This window comes from Sardina pilchardus, chromosome 11 (assembly GCF_963854185.1).
Source record: "Sardina pilchardus chromosome 11, fSarPil1.1, whole genome shotgun sequence".
Taxonomy (NCBI): Eukaryota; Metazoa; Chordata; class Actinopteri; order Clupeiformes; family Clupeidae; genus Sardina; species Sardina pilchardus.
The window spans coordinates 2,829,381-2,843,616 of NC_085004.1; the positions used below are offsets into that span (position 1 = coordinate 2,829,381).

A 14,236-nucleotide genomic window follows, 5' to 3' on the forward strand; every position below is an offset into this window, starting at 1 on the left:
ACGCAAGCACCGCCAGCCCTGGCCAAATAGGAAGGGCTTGTCTGCCCTTTACTGGCCCCAGAGAGAGGGCAGTGCCCTGGGTCTCTGACCCCACGCTGAGGCTGCGAGGGTGGGCTATGACATGAACCCGGCCCCTCTGTCATCCATCTGGAGCCTTTGCATCCTCAGAGTTCAGTTCTAATTCAACACCTAATTTGGCTATAAGTCACGATGGGGGAGTCTCATTTGAATTCCATTACCTTGCATTAATGGAGCGTTCCATTAATGGCCTATTCTTAGATGTAGATTGCACAACTCCCATTACAGTCGGTTTGCCACCGTGCTGATTAAATTCCACCAGCCAACCACTTCACTCACCCAAAACCAATCACAAAATAACCAGGCATTATGGGAATTCTTTCATCAGTCTGTTACCCTTCATGACAAATGCATTAGCCCTCTCCTCCTCTGGAATTCGAAAAAAACAGAAAATATATCATTGCTAATTATTGCACACATAGCCAGTACAAGCATTTGTTCTTCGTTTGAGTATATTATAATGTCTGTGGAGTTTGGAAATTAGGAATTGTAGATTTGTACATTTTAATACATTTTCTTGTACTAATCACATATGCACATATGCCCTATCTGTGCACATAGATAGGAGCCATTTATCAATTTGTTATAATGCCATCCAAAGAGAAGGGACTTGATTTGAATGTAAAAAGAGTTCAACATAACACCAACTATATTTATAACATATAGCTATGATTTTGACAGGTTTCCCTCGGTAATATGAGTGCAAGCACTTGACCAGGTCGCTCATTATTCAGCTATTGATGAGAAAATAATCCAGTTACGCAACAGCTGTCTGCACTGGCCCATCTAAGGCATTTCCTCTTCATTAAACCACACATTTAATTATGAGGCTTTTGTCCAGTCAACAATTATCCACTCACCCAGGTTAGACCAATAATACAGTCAGCCTCACACTGCTGTACATCTTGTAGAATGAAGAGGCAGTGATCCCTTCCCTCTGAAATCCATTTCAGTATAAGTGTCAGATTGGGATGAGTTAGACTAATTGTGCTGAAAAAGTGCATTAAAAATGAAAGTGATTTTCATAATTCAACACTGGTCTGTAAAGGATGGATTAAAAACAAAACATGTATGAATTATTGTCAATCAATGTTTTATTAATAGTTAAAATAAAAATAATAACAAATATAATCTGCTTGCCTGAGATATATGTGTATGTGTATATGTGTGTATGTGTGTGTGTGTGTGTGTGTGTGTGTGTGTGTAAGAGAGGGAGAGAGAGAGAGAGAGAGAGAGAGAGAGAGAGAGAGAGAGAGAGAGACGGCGTATCCCTCCCCTCCCTCCTGCTTCCATGTGACAAGAAAGCTGTCCGGCCCCCTTCGATTCCCATGTATCGAATTACTGCCTGTTCACTCCGCACCCTTAAGCCCAGTGCATCTGCTCGAGTCACGGGCAGCTTCACACTCGCCGGCTACTCTCTGTCAGACGGCTCCGCATTTCGATACATCGCTCTAGCATTATTCTAGCCTCTTCATAGCCCAACTCTATTTCGCGACGCTGTCTAAACATGAGCATGCCCATTGCGGTGCCATCTGCGTTTTTTGCCTCCTGTCACGGGGAGTAGACCCGGAGCTGGGGAGAGGGAGAAAAACCTCTCTCTTCTCTCACCATCACTTGCCCAATCTCACACGGGCAGTGGTTGCGAACCGACAGTGAAGGACAGAGTTAATTAAAGCGTATTTATTTAACCTTTCTCTTTGAAACAAACTCGCGCATCCTGCCTCGTACTCCGGGAATTGGTTGGGTCCAGAGGAAAGGAAGGGAAACGTTAAGTTTTTTTGTTGTTGCTGTCGTGGAAATTATTCGGAAGGGCTCCGTTTTCTCCTCGAAATTGCTCTAGCTAATACATTCACGAACCCTGGATTATGGATGTGGAGTCGGTGGAGAAGGAGTGCGGGGCACTTGGTGGGCTTTTCCAAGCGATTGTCAATGACATGAAGGTATGTAACGATCAGTTGGCGACAGCAACTGTATCAATCGTAAAACACCACCAGAAATGATTTACTGCAAACTTGCATCCTAACCCTAAGATTGCATGGGCTATCATCATTCATGCATGATTAGCCCCACTGGCACTGTCCATGTGTTCGGTCGTCATATCTATGAATCGGTTGTTCACATCAAAGAAAACACAGACTATGTTTAAAGCAATGAAGCTAGATAATGATGTGTCATTAACCATTTGTATTACCATTGGCGAGCCGCATGGACAGCATGTTGTTGCAGGTGAAACACAAGGCACTCTAACATGCTATATTGACACATTACCTTTCATATGTCCTTGCAATGATCTGGGTTTTTTTTTTACCGACATTGTTTGTAGTCGTGAGATAAGAATGTTTTTGTAGGTACACAATGGGGAGCAGACGTGTCGCTCAATTGGTGCTGATCTAGCAGATGAAGACTCGCTCCCGCTATTTCGATAGCCTATTTGGTCTGTCTGGCAACGGTATTTGCAGTTATGTTTCGGCGTGTGAGTACGATAGTGGCTTTTGCAGGCCTTCGGAGGGAAAAAAATCGATTTTCTGTCATGCGTAATTTGAAAGAGCCAGCGAGTGGACGCATGAGAACCGGAACAGCCGTGTTTGCGCTCAATGGTGTATGTCTGTCTGTCTGTCTGTCATGTGAGTGGGTTTATGGACTGGTGGAGCCACAACAGTTTGGGGAGGTGGTCAGGAAGAGGTGCCAACAGATCTGGGTGAAAATGGAAAGCGATGGTGCTAGACCGCATTTATTACTCATCGCATCTAGTTCTGAGCAGCCTACACAATGTGCCATTTTTGGAAAGAGCGAATGTGTCAAATGTGCATCTCTGCAGCTGTTCGGTATCAAAGTGATATCAACACGGCTTTCTGCTAAATGAAAATTGACACTGGTATATCACACACATCCATATCATCCAAAGGCACTCATCTTTATGCATCTCTCATTTGTTGTGAGCTGGCAAATCCTTTCTCTATCCTTCCTTACAGGCACACAAAACATCCAGATATCATAAATGATTTAATACCAGTTTCCTCTGATCTTCTTACTATGCAATGACTAATTCCAGTTAGTGCTCTTGAAGGTTTCTCAATGTGGGTCAAATAACAGCCACCCAAGCCATTTGTTTGGCTTGGTCATTGTCATTCTAACATCAGTGGCTTTGCTTTTTGGGTAGCTCCTGCCAGATCCATTTACAGTCACATGTATCATAAGAAATATAGATAGAAAACAACCCCCCATCTCAAATGTGTCCTCACGAAGTGGTAGGACATTGCAGACTCTCCAGTTGTGCTACGTGGACTGTTGGACACAGTCTTCCATATACGCTGTAACTGAGGACAGAGGGGTATTGTGACTGGAGGGCATTCTGTGTGCATAGGAGCTGATTGGGGGGTGGGGGGGTGGTCCTGTAATTGGTGATGTATTGTTATGCCAGTCCTTCTGTCTCAGAGGTTTTTATGATGATACCTCTTCTTGACATGCATGTGCTCTGAGTATATGTCTATATATGTCTTCAAGGCACATGTACAATACGTATGTGTGTCTATCACTGCAGAGGATGGGGGGTGGTTGCCTTCAAGCCCCTTAAGCTGTGGCATGTTCAGATCTTCACAGAAAGTCAAACCTTGTCAGGGCCTTCTACTTCCATTTGTCTCCCCCCACGTCACATTACCATAATGGTGGATGCCTGGAATGGTGTGCGCTCTCCTCCTCTCTCCACCTCCGTCTCGGAGCGTGTCTTTGTTCCTGAGGGCTGGCACCCTGTGGGCAGACACGGTCACTTCTCATTCTCATCTCAGAATCACCCAGCCCGGGCCTGGAAGTTGCCTTTGTTAGGCGTCTTGCTGAAAAGCCCCCACCAGGTTACAATAAGTGCAATCTCTCAGCCAGTCTCAGCCTCGCCTTGTGCTGTGCTGTGCTGTGAATGAAGCGAGCCGCACCACTGTTTACCTTATCTTATTTGGAAAGGGGACAAACGCAGACCGTGACTGAGCATCCAGCCCGAGAAGAATGCTTTGCACATGTATGTGGAGGCTTAGTGAAATGAGCCAGTGTGCTGTGTGCTGCGTCCCCCCCCCCACCCCCATCCCCCCCCTCACATTTTTCCTCCCAATTACAAAAAAATACACTACCGCAGTGTGGATACAGAGAGTGTGTATTTGTATTAGGGAGAGAGGAAAGCATTGTATGCATGCTTGTCATTCTATGCTATATAGAGCAGAGTCAGTTTAGTGCCTTTTAGAGAGAGAGATAGAGAGAGAGAGAGAGAGAGAGAGAGAGAGAGAGAGACTCTCTTGATCTTGTTGATCTGTTCGTCCATATCCCCAGCGGTAATGTCTTGGGAGCACTACACTCTCACACGAGTATTATGAGTGTAGAGTGAGGTCATACAGGATTGCCATCGGTTGTGAAGGCGTGGGGTCAAGCTGAGGGTCACCTGTCCTTTCCTACCCTTGGCTCTCGCTACGCCTGGGGTCAGGCACTGCAGTAGGAACCCTGAGGAGTGTGTGTGTGTGTGTGTGTGTGTGTGAGGGGGGGTGGCGGGGGGTAGGAAAAGCTGGCATTAGGAGTGAAGACAAGGCAAATCCATGCTGCTGTGCTCTGTTTGACAGCTGGGCCTGTCATATATCACTGCTGTTTACATTCTCATGTTCTGCTATGTGCTGTGTGAAGGTATGCATACCGACACATCTCTACTCTCCTGCCATGTGTCTCTGTTTCTCTCTCTGTATCTCCTTCTCAGACATGCCCTCACACCCAACAACATCTCCTTATTTATTTGATGTTTTGATGCTGCTCTTGCGTTCGGTTGACCTCTCAGTCCTTGGCCTTGAGTGCCTGTCATTCACACAGACATTCTCCTCACAGGAGACATACTTCACAGACAAGCTGTACTTTTGCCGTAGCACTGACTAAACCCACTGGGGTTCACACCATCTAACTATTCTCTCTGCTTGAAAGAGAGTACTTACATTGTAATACACTATGAACAAAGCAGAACTGGCAAAGTATTTAACTGCGCCAGAACACAGACGGGTGCTGAGTTGATTAAAATCCCCCCAAACGCACCCCATCACCCCTGGCAGCTTCTGAGCCTGCAGAGGGGGTGCTGAGAGACAGTAGTGGACAGAGGCCTCAGCCAGTGGCCCCTGGACAGCGTGTGGCCCCCAACAACTTGTGGACGCTCCCTAACGGGGTCACGGTGTGAGGCACGCCAGGAGTGTGTGTGAGTGACAGCACGTGTCACCTCGTTTTTTCGGACGACCCATTTGGGCACTGGAGCAGGGGCAGGAGAAGCAGGCTGCCTCGTGACTGCACGTCTCCGTCGGTGCTCGTCCCCTCTCTCTCTCTCTCTCTCTCTCTCTCTCTCTCTCTCTCTCTCTCTCTCTCTCTCCGCTTGTGCTTGGTGGCTCGGAGGAACCGCCATGACAACGCGCGGCCCTCGCGGCATCCAAATGAGCATGTGTTTGGCGGCCCCTTTCTTAGGCTCGTTAGAGATGAATCGACTCGTTTTGGACGGAGAGCTTTTCTTGGGCCCGTGCCAGCCCCTCCTCTGGGCTCGCTTTGTTAAGTGTGTCAAACTCTTCCCGTTCACTGCCTTTGCTGACTACAGAAAACAACTCAGGGGTAATAATTGTGTGGGGAGAGGGAAAATGTGTCAAATCAATATTTTACTTTTGCGCTTTGAACGCTTTTTAAAAGTGGCGTTGGTTCTTTGCTAGTAGGCTGTTTGCAGGTGTGCAGTCTCTAACTGAACTGAAAACATTGAAGGGAAACGTCCAACATGGGGTTAGATAGTGAGTGCTTTTTGGATTAAATGCAAACAAAAAGGCCATATTTCTTTCACTCTGCCCAGGCCATATGCACGTCTATCCGCACAATATCCTAGAGTGATGTGCGTGCAGGCACTATTTCATCATGCTTATCAACGGAAGAGCTGTGAAATCTCACCCAGTAGTCTGATCTCAGAGCAGCTGCGTACATGTATCCCAGTGACTCTGACTGATGGCTGCCACAATATGCATCAAGGCCAGCGTCCAATCAGCCTGAGTGCCACCATCAATACTGACTGCAGATCAGGCTCTGGCGTTCACTGGAATGCACCAGCGCGTAGAGGAGTAGCACAACCAGCAGAGGCAGGAGGTAGAGATGCAGAGCAATAACATAGTCTGATGATAGAAGAGCTGAAGAAAAAAAGAGATACAGACAGACCTTTACTGCAGTGGGGGGAAGTTGAGCGAGAGACGAAGACAAGAAGGGAGTGATTGATAGATAGGGGGAGAGATTGAGTGAGTAAATGAGTGAGAAAGAGAAGGAGAGAGAGAGAGAGAGAGAGAGAGAGTGATGAAGGCCAAGTGAAGGAGCAGTCATGGCTCTCATGTTAAGTGATTTCCATAATTCATGATTGCATTGCTCCAGACTCCTCCACTAAATGGCGAGGAAGATGATTTGCGTCCCTCCATCACTCACTCATTCACCCAAATGAGTGGCGGCCAGGCCAGGCAGGGTGTGGGAGCCCTGATCACGTTCAACCGGACGGCTATTTTCAGCCGCCCTCCGCACGGGCTCCCACCCAATCATTAACTGTCTGGAGGAACACAGCAGAGCAGCCCCGGCCAATCACAGAGCCTCTGGCATCCACCCGCTCCTTCACCCCCCCCCCCACACCCCCTCCTCCCCCTTGACAAGCAAGACATACACGGCCTCCATCTTTTTCATTCATCCCTTTATGCATGGAGAGGTGGAGGAGGGGTGGCTGTCAACAGCATCCTCGAGAACGAGCGAGCGATGCGCTTTTTCTCGGCCTCTTATCTGTTGCTGTAGTGTCTGTAAGCTGCAGTGTCAAGTGCAGGAGGCTGCCTTAGCGTAGCGCCTTTATCAGAGAGCGCGTCAAGGTCCCCTCACCCCTCCGGTTTCAGGGGCGCATCCTGCGTGACTCCGGCTCTTTCCCCCAGACGAAAAGGTGACAGTGACACGGGAGCAGGCTGAGCGTATTCAGCAAAATGAATTCATTTGTTTGAGATGTTTCGGCGGAGGTGTCAGTGTTGCTACCTGAGCGCGCCGTGGGCACGCGTGGCAGAGGAGGGGCACAAACATGGCGATCATGGCCCTTCATTAGCGTGGCAGAGGAGGGGCGCAAACATGGCGATCATGGCCCTTCATTAGCGTGGCAGAGTTGGCCACACGCCCTCCCCTCCCAGCTCATAAATGATGCAGCGTGGCAATCTCCCCCCTTTCATCTGACAGGCAACTTGCCGCCCGTCTCCTAATGTAATTTGAGAGTGCTGATTTGCCAAACATGGTGTTTAAGCTACCTGATGGACAAGCAGGAGAAGAGAGAGGCGCTTGGAGAACAGATAGTGTTGTCTTCCAGAGAGTAGTCGGCGCGCGCGGGAGCGTGAGCGTGACACTGCACGCTGCCCGGGCCGGGGAACGGGGAACGGGGACTTTCTCTCTCTCTTTTTTTTTCCAAAAGTGTCCCCTGGCTCCGCTGCTGGTTTCCACAGAGGTTGAATTACAAGCTTGGCCATGTACTACTGGAGCACACGTTCTATTTCTGCTCTCTAAGTACAGTGTTGCCAGCTGGAGGAGATTGGCTGGGGTGGACGGGGCTTTTAGAGAGAGCGGCGTGTGTGTGTGTGTGTGTGTGTGTGTGTGTGTGTGGGTGTGTGTGTGTATACGTGTGGGTGTGTGGTTGGAGGTCTAATCAGTTTATAGTTCAACATTACTGATTTTAAGCTTTTTGGTACATTGTGTAATGGTCTGGATTTCCATGTGTATATGGTGTTTTTGTAGCCTTGTGGGAACACTGAGATCTCTTCATAAAGAAAATGTCATGTCTATCTTCAGTCGTCCAGTGGCTGCAATAGATATGGCTACATCCTGTCCTTTGGGAGTTTATGAGTGGTGTGGGGGTCTTGCCCAAGGATTTTGGATTCCTCTCCATGCACAAGTCCATGCAGAAGTCAGATGTGACAAGTGAACCCTGGGAGGTTTGGATGGCTATGAGCCATTTATGCCCTGACTGAAGCCGTCTCCTTTTCTAAATAAATGAAATGTGCTACATGGGTGTGTGACGATACTGCACCAGAAGACGATGACGATAATCATGTCCTGGGCCGTTTTACATGTACCCTCTCTGATAGTCATCTGCAACCACCATTTCCACCTTTGACCCCAATGGCTATGAAACCAGGGTGCGAATATCTCCAATTAAACTACATCCAATCCTCTATAGAAAGTTCTTAAAAAAGGGAGCCCAGCTCAATTATGGGTATGAATCAAAATGACATGAACCCACCAATTGTTTGGACTTGATAGCTCTCTGTTTGAGCGATGGAATAACCTCATTGAGCAGATAGAAAATGGCTAATGCGCTCTCGCTTTCTCTTTTGTCCCGCTGAATCCCCCCTGAAATAAGACGGAAAGAAATGGGAGATGAAGCCGTACTGTAAAGCCTTTCATTAGCACAAGTGAATATGATTCATTCGAAGACAGAGATGGTTTTGTATTGAGTTGCAGTAGACTACGTTTAATTGGTTGGCTAGTTACAGTGGTGTTGCGATGTGGATTTTGCCAGTTAAGCGCTTATGGTTCTTTGTTTAAGACCTCTTGCTGTGATACTCGGGGAGTCTGAAAGTTGGAACACAGTTGGAGGTGGCCAACTTTTTCCGCTGTACTATGTGTTCTTAATACCAGAAATGGGGTTATCTTCATCTGGATGCTTGAAACTTGCAGACTGGAGCAGATTCCGTGAGAAACCAGTTAGACTGGCCTATCCTTTGTCCCCGTTTGGCAGTAGCCTAACTGTAAAAAGATAGCGCTAGTGTGAGGCTGTGGCAACGTTTGGGAGAAAAGTTCAGGTCTGGATTGCATGCATGCTGATGATGACTCAGACTGTATTGGACTGTGCCCTTACACAAGGCAGAGTCAGTCCACCCCCACATCAGCAGCTGGCCCTTTGGTGCAGGCTTCCTTATTTTCCTCTCCTGATTAGAAGGCACCTGTAATGCCTCTCTCTCTCTCTCTCTTTCTCTCTCTCTTTCTCTCTCTCCCTCCCTCTCGCTCCCTCTCTTCCTTCCTCTCTCTCGCTTGGTTAGGCTAAAAAGAAAATAGCCTGCTTCCCTTACTGGGGAGCCGTGCAGCCGTTCCCCTCTCCACAGCGCAGGGCTGCAGAGAGCCACTTATCTAATTGTGTGTGGGTCGGCTGAGTGTGTGTGAGCGTGGACCCAGAGAGGAGGAGGGCGAGGTGAGAAATGACTCCGGTGAAATGGCACCAGCTGACCATCAGCGGGCATCCTGGCGAGGGTGGACGGGCAGGCCATCGCTGTTTTGGATTTGGGCAGTGAACACATACTACTGTGGCATGTGTGTGTGTGTGTGTGTATTTGGGGGGTGTATTCGGGGGGTGTATTGAGGGTGGGAGGATAAGGGGCTTCACCGCTCCTTATCTCGACTGCACAAGCCCCCTCCGTGTGACGGAGTTGAGGCGCGCGCGGCGCGGCCAGATTAGGCCACTTCAAACGGAGCGGGGGGTTCCACGGGGGAATATCACGCTCTGATTTCAGACGGATTTAGCAGACATCAAACGGCAGCGCCGCCACGCCGGATCAGAGAGAGACGAGGAGACGAGCGAGCGCAGCCCACGGCCCCTCCCCTAAACCCGCCCCCTCCACCAGTCGCCACGGCAATCCGACTGTGACATCACGCCGGCGTCCCTCCCTCTTTTCCGCCCCCCTCTTTTTCCACTTCCTGTTTCGCTTTTCCCCAACCCTCTCTCTTTGTTCCCCATCTTTTACGTCTCTCTTCTTACGGTCTCTTGTACCTCCTCCCCTCTGTCCTTCCTCAGCCATCTCTGTATGCAGAAGAGGAGAGGAGAGGAGAGGAGAGGAGAGGAGAGGAGAGGAGAGGAGAGGAGAGGAGAGGAGAGGAGAGGAGAGGAGAGGAGAGGAGAGGGGGAGGGTTTTGCATGAGCAGGCAGGGTTTTTATAGGAGGGGGTTGGTGCTGGTTTGGGCGGAGGTGGGTGTTTGGGTTGGTGGGGGGTGCTGAGCTGTGCGCGGTCGGCCCCACTGACTTTCTCCAGCTCCAGCTGTGCTGTGGAGTGAATCTAATCTCAGGCCCGCTCACAGACTCGCCGTTTCATCTGCCACGCTCACATCGCAGCATGGCAACAGCAGACCCAACGTGTCGTGATGAAACAGAGGTGACCACGGACCTGCCAGAGTGCTGGCGAGAATGCTACACGCTAGCAAGACCCCACGCGCTGTGTGTGTCTCTCTCTCTCTCTCACACACACACGAGTGTAGTTGAGAATAGCTACGGAGGAGCAAGGGAGGACACTGTCAGGATGGGAGATTAATTGGTTAAAACGATGTGGGAAATGTGGTTAGTCATCGGCTGTGTTGGTGTTTTTTTTCTCCTCTGTTTCCCTTTTTACTAGTGTGGTGCCGGACTGTTTTTGCCACAGGCCACTGAATGGAGGCTCATTCATCCATTATGAACTTGATATCACACAAATTCATGTGCCTGCAATGTTTCCGTGGCAACAGAGCTGAGCTTTGTTCGCTACTCATGTCCTTATCATAGGACAACACCCCCTTCCTGCCGCAGGGTAGCCTCTCTGTCACACAGTCACACACACACACACACACACACACACACACACACACACACACACACACACAGATGAATTAATAAATTAATTTGTTTATTTATTTATTAACTACTCTATTTCATCAGTACATGAATCGCCTACTCTCCACATGAATCAGCATTCCATCTGTGATTAGATCCTCAGTCCAAATACCTCTTTTAATGAACTGTTCTGAGACCATTGCTTCAGTTCACAATGTTGTTTTTGCTCTAAGTCATTTTCCCAGACCTATCCATCCACACGATGAATGTTAACTGGTGCCCTTCTCTCTGTTGCAGTGCTCATACCCTGTGTGGGAGGACTTCAGTGCCAAGGCCACCAAGCTGCACTCCCAGCTCCGGTGAGCGGCTCTCCACCACACGCCTCTGTCTGTCTGTCTGTCTGTCTGTCTGTGTCTGTGTGTGTGTGTGTGTGTGTGTGTCTGCCCGACTGTCCGTCTGCTTTCTAATACAACACACTCGCATTCCTGGAGCAAACCCTGGCACACAGCCACCCAGAGACGTGCTGCCCATACTGTAGTGGAAACTTACAGTAGCACACTGCACACAGGGAAACCACTCTCAGTGCATGAGGTGCACCTATCTGGAGGACTCATCTAAATCCTCCCTTCCTCCTCAGTCCCAGACCAAATGGCATGGGCTTTGGCTGGTTCTGAAGTGTAAATGTCATGACCATCTTTGTCTTGCTTCCTTTTCAGGACCACAGTACTGGCTGCGGTGGCCTTCCTGGATGCCTTTCAGAAGGTGGCCGACATGGCAACCAACACCAGAGGTAGGACGCTGGATGAGTGTGTGTGTGTGTGTGTGTGTGCGACTGGCTGCCAAGTGCGGGCTTTACATGTGTACGTCTTTGCATTTGAGCGTGTGTTTGTGTGATAACAGGGGACAAAGACTCTCGGGGATTAGTGGGCAAGGATCTCCCTCTATATATGGGTTAATCTGTGGAGGAGAGGAGGCTGTGGGGGAAGAGCAGTAGGGATCCCTCCACCGGGCATCTGCACAGGAGGACATCTTCAGCTGAACGCAGTACATGTGATGGTTCAGCCCTGGTGTGTTCTGGCAGCGTGCTGGCTCTGCAGTAGAAGCAGGACAGGAAGGAAGTGTGTGTTTGTTTGGGTGTGCTCCTCATGGGTCCGCTCACAGTGAGCTCCGATCATATCATTTATGACCCAATTATGCACGAGGAAACAGCAGCACGTCTTAAATTTCCCACTCGCTTGTAGGGATTTGATCTCATTTCCGTGATAAGATGCTATCAGCTCTTTTAAATGAGCTCATTTCTTTGAAAATAGCAGCCATTAATGCCATCCCTAAAGGTATATTTTGTGCATGCTTCTGAGGATGCATCTGAGGACATTTTTAGGGCGTGACTACTCCTCCTCCATAGTCCTTAAAAAAACAAAGCAGAGAGCTGAAGAGCCAAAACGTAGCCCTTCCTTAAAGAAGTTGTAGAAGCGAGTGGTCCGTGAGGACCGAGAGTGGGAACAAAGACGTGGTTCACAGCTCTGGAGAAGGGTTGGTGGGCGGCTGGGTTATTTTTGGCCAACCGCTCAAGTCATTGTTGGTGGGAGTGCGTTTGGGGATCCTTTTGAGGAGACAGAGACATGATTGTTGAGGCAAATGATGTAGTACGGCAAGAGCAGAGGGACAGTAAAGGCAGCTGCAAGTGTTATTACCGTATCATGGTAATCATTTCTCTGTGGCGGGGGCTTTCACTGATCTCATTTTAGTGGTCACCTGAGGTGCACTGGTTTCCTGTGCCAGGGTGTGTGTGTGTGTGTGTGTGTGTGTGTGTGTGTGTGTGAAGGTTACAGTCTAGCATTTTAATGAGCTGACTGTGCTTGCAGCATTCCTGTATGGCCTGTAACACAGCAAGGGTCACATCCTACCTCCCCTGAGGCCCACAGGGGGCCGTGCTGCACTGGGGGTGTTGGGGAGCATGGAGAAGATGGAGTGTGGGGAATTTTCAAGGGCGAAACAGCAAACTAGAGAATTTCACACATATGCAGACACACACACACACACACACACACACGCACACACACGCACACGCACACGCATACGCACACGCACACGCACACACACACACACACACACACGCGCACACACACACACACACACACACACACACACAGCACAGCACAGAACAGACAGAGATTGGATGCTTGCAACAAAAGATTTACAGTGCAGATCGATGTGAGACGCTGGGCCCATCAGCCTCAGGAAAATGGATGGGACTTTGGTCTCTTCCGCTCTCTCTCCCCGTTCTGCGCTCCCTGTAGTGAAATGGGTAACTCTGCCACGGCCGTCTGAAATAGTAGCTTTAGATGAGAATACATTTCCAGCCGCTGACAACTGTCAACCTCGACTTGTCATGCCGGTGGTTTACAGCGGTGCCTTGAGTTAGCCGGAGTTAGCGAGCCAGCGCCTTCTGCCCTGCGCCGGAGATAACAGCATCAGCATCAGCGTCAGCAGAAGCAAGAGATGTGCGGAGAGAGCTGAGCGCTGGTGTGGAGTAACCCAGGGCCCTGAGGAGAGAAGGCCAGCTGAGGGTATGGAGGGGGGGTTGTGGGGGGGGGGGGGGGGGGGGGTGCAGAGCGCCGTGTGATTGCGGCGTGCATGACTGGGCAGGCGTGGTGATGGTGGTGGTGGATGGGACTGGGGCAGATGCTGGGTGTGATAGCTGCAGATTTGCCAGTCTGCAGTGGGGAGCTGCGCCACTCAGCCACAGTCAGAATGTAGGTCAGGAACCTGTGTGTCTGCATGGGTGTGCAATGCACACACACACTTAACACTAATGCGCACACACACACACACACACACACACACACACACACACACACACACACCCACACATCCAAATTTTAGTGCACATCTGGATGTTACTGCCGTTTTTTACTGTGGCTTTCCGGTGCCTTTTCTGCCCTGTATTGATTCCCAGTGAAGTAAAGAAGCACAGCTTGAGTTGGAGGAGAGGTCTCCACACACACACACACACACACACACACACACACACACACACACACACACACACACACACATCCTACAGCTTGAGTTGGAGAAGAGGTCTCCATGGCGCTCAGAGGCATCATTTGCATCTGAAATCGTCCGTTTTCAATGAGCGCCTTTAAATAATTATGCCATTTCTCATCTCCTAATGCCCCGTCTCGTGGCCCGGGGGGGCAGATTCTTTATCTGCCCCCCTAGCAGGGGTCACAAGTGGCCCGTGTGGAAGCGCTCTGAGGAGGCGGAGAGAGAGTGACCGCATGCGGGGCCTTCCGCTGGGCAGCGGTCAGAGGCCGCCGAGTGAAGTCTGATGTGATGATGCTCAGTGGTGTTCTCGCTCCGCGCCGACTCGTCCTCTAGCCTCCAGCCGCTGCGGTGGACGAGTGTGGACGAGTGTGGACTGTGCGTGTCTGCGGTGTGTTGTGTCCAGGCGACTCGTCCTCTTGCCTCCAGCCGCTGCGGTGGACGAGTGTGGACCTTGCGTGTCTGCGGTGTGTTGTGTCCAGGCGTGCC

General features: G+C 49.9%; 1 protein-coding gene across 1 annotated transcript in view; it reads left to right on the forward strand.

Annotated features, from left to right (window-relative positions):
• Window positions 1-1,445: 1,445 nt before the first annotated feature.
• Window positions 1,446-14,236, forward strand: part of mtss1lb (MTSS I-BAR domain containing 2b) — a 67,263-nt gene continuing 54,472 nt past the window's right edge. The window contains exons 1-3 of the mRNA XM_062549777.1: window positions 1,446-2,018; window positions 10,997-11,058; window positions 11,416-11,489. Coding sequence (XP_062405761.1) covers window positions 1,944-2,018; window positions 10,997-11,058; window positions 11,416-11,489 — 211 coding nt within the window. The 5' untranslated portion in view covers window positions 1,446-1,943. The remainder of the gene's footprint in view (window positions 2,019-10,996; window positions 11,059-11,415; window positions 11,490-14,236) is intronic.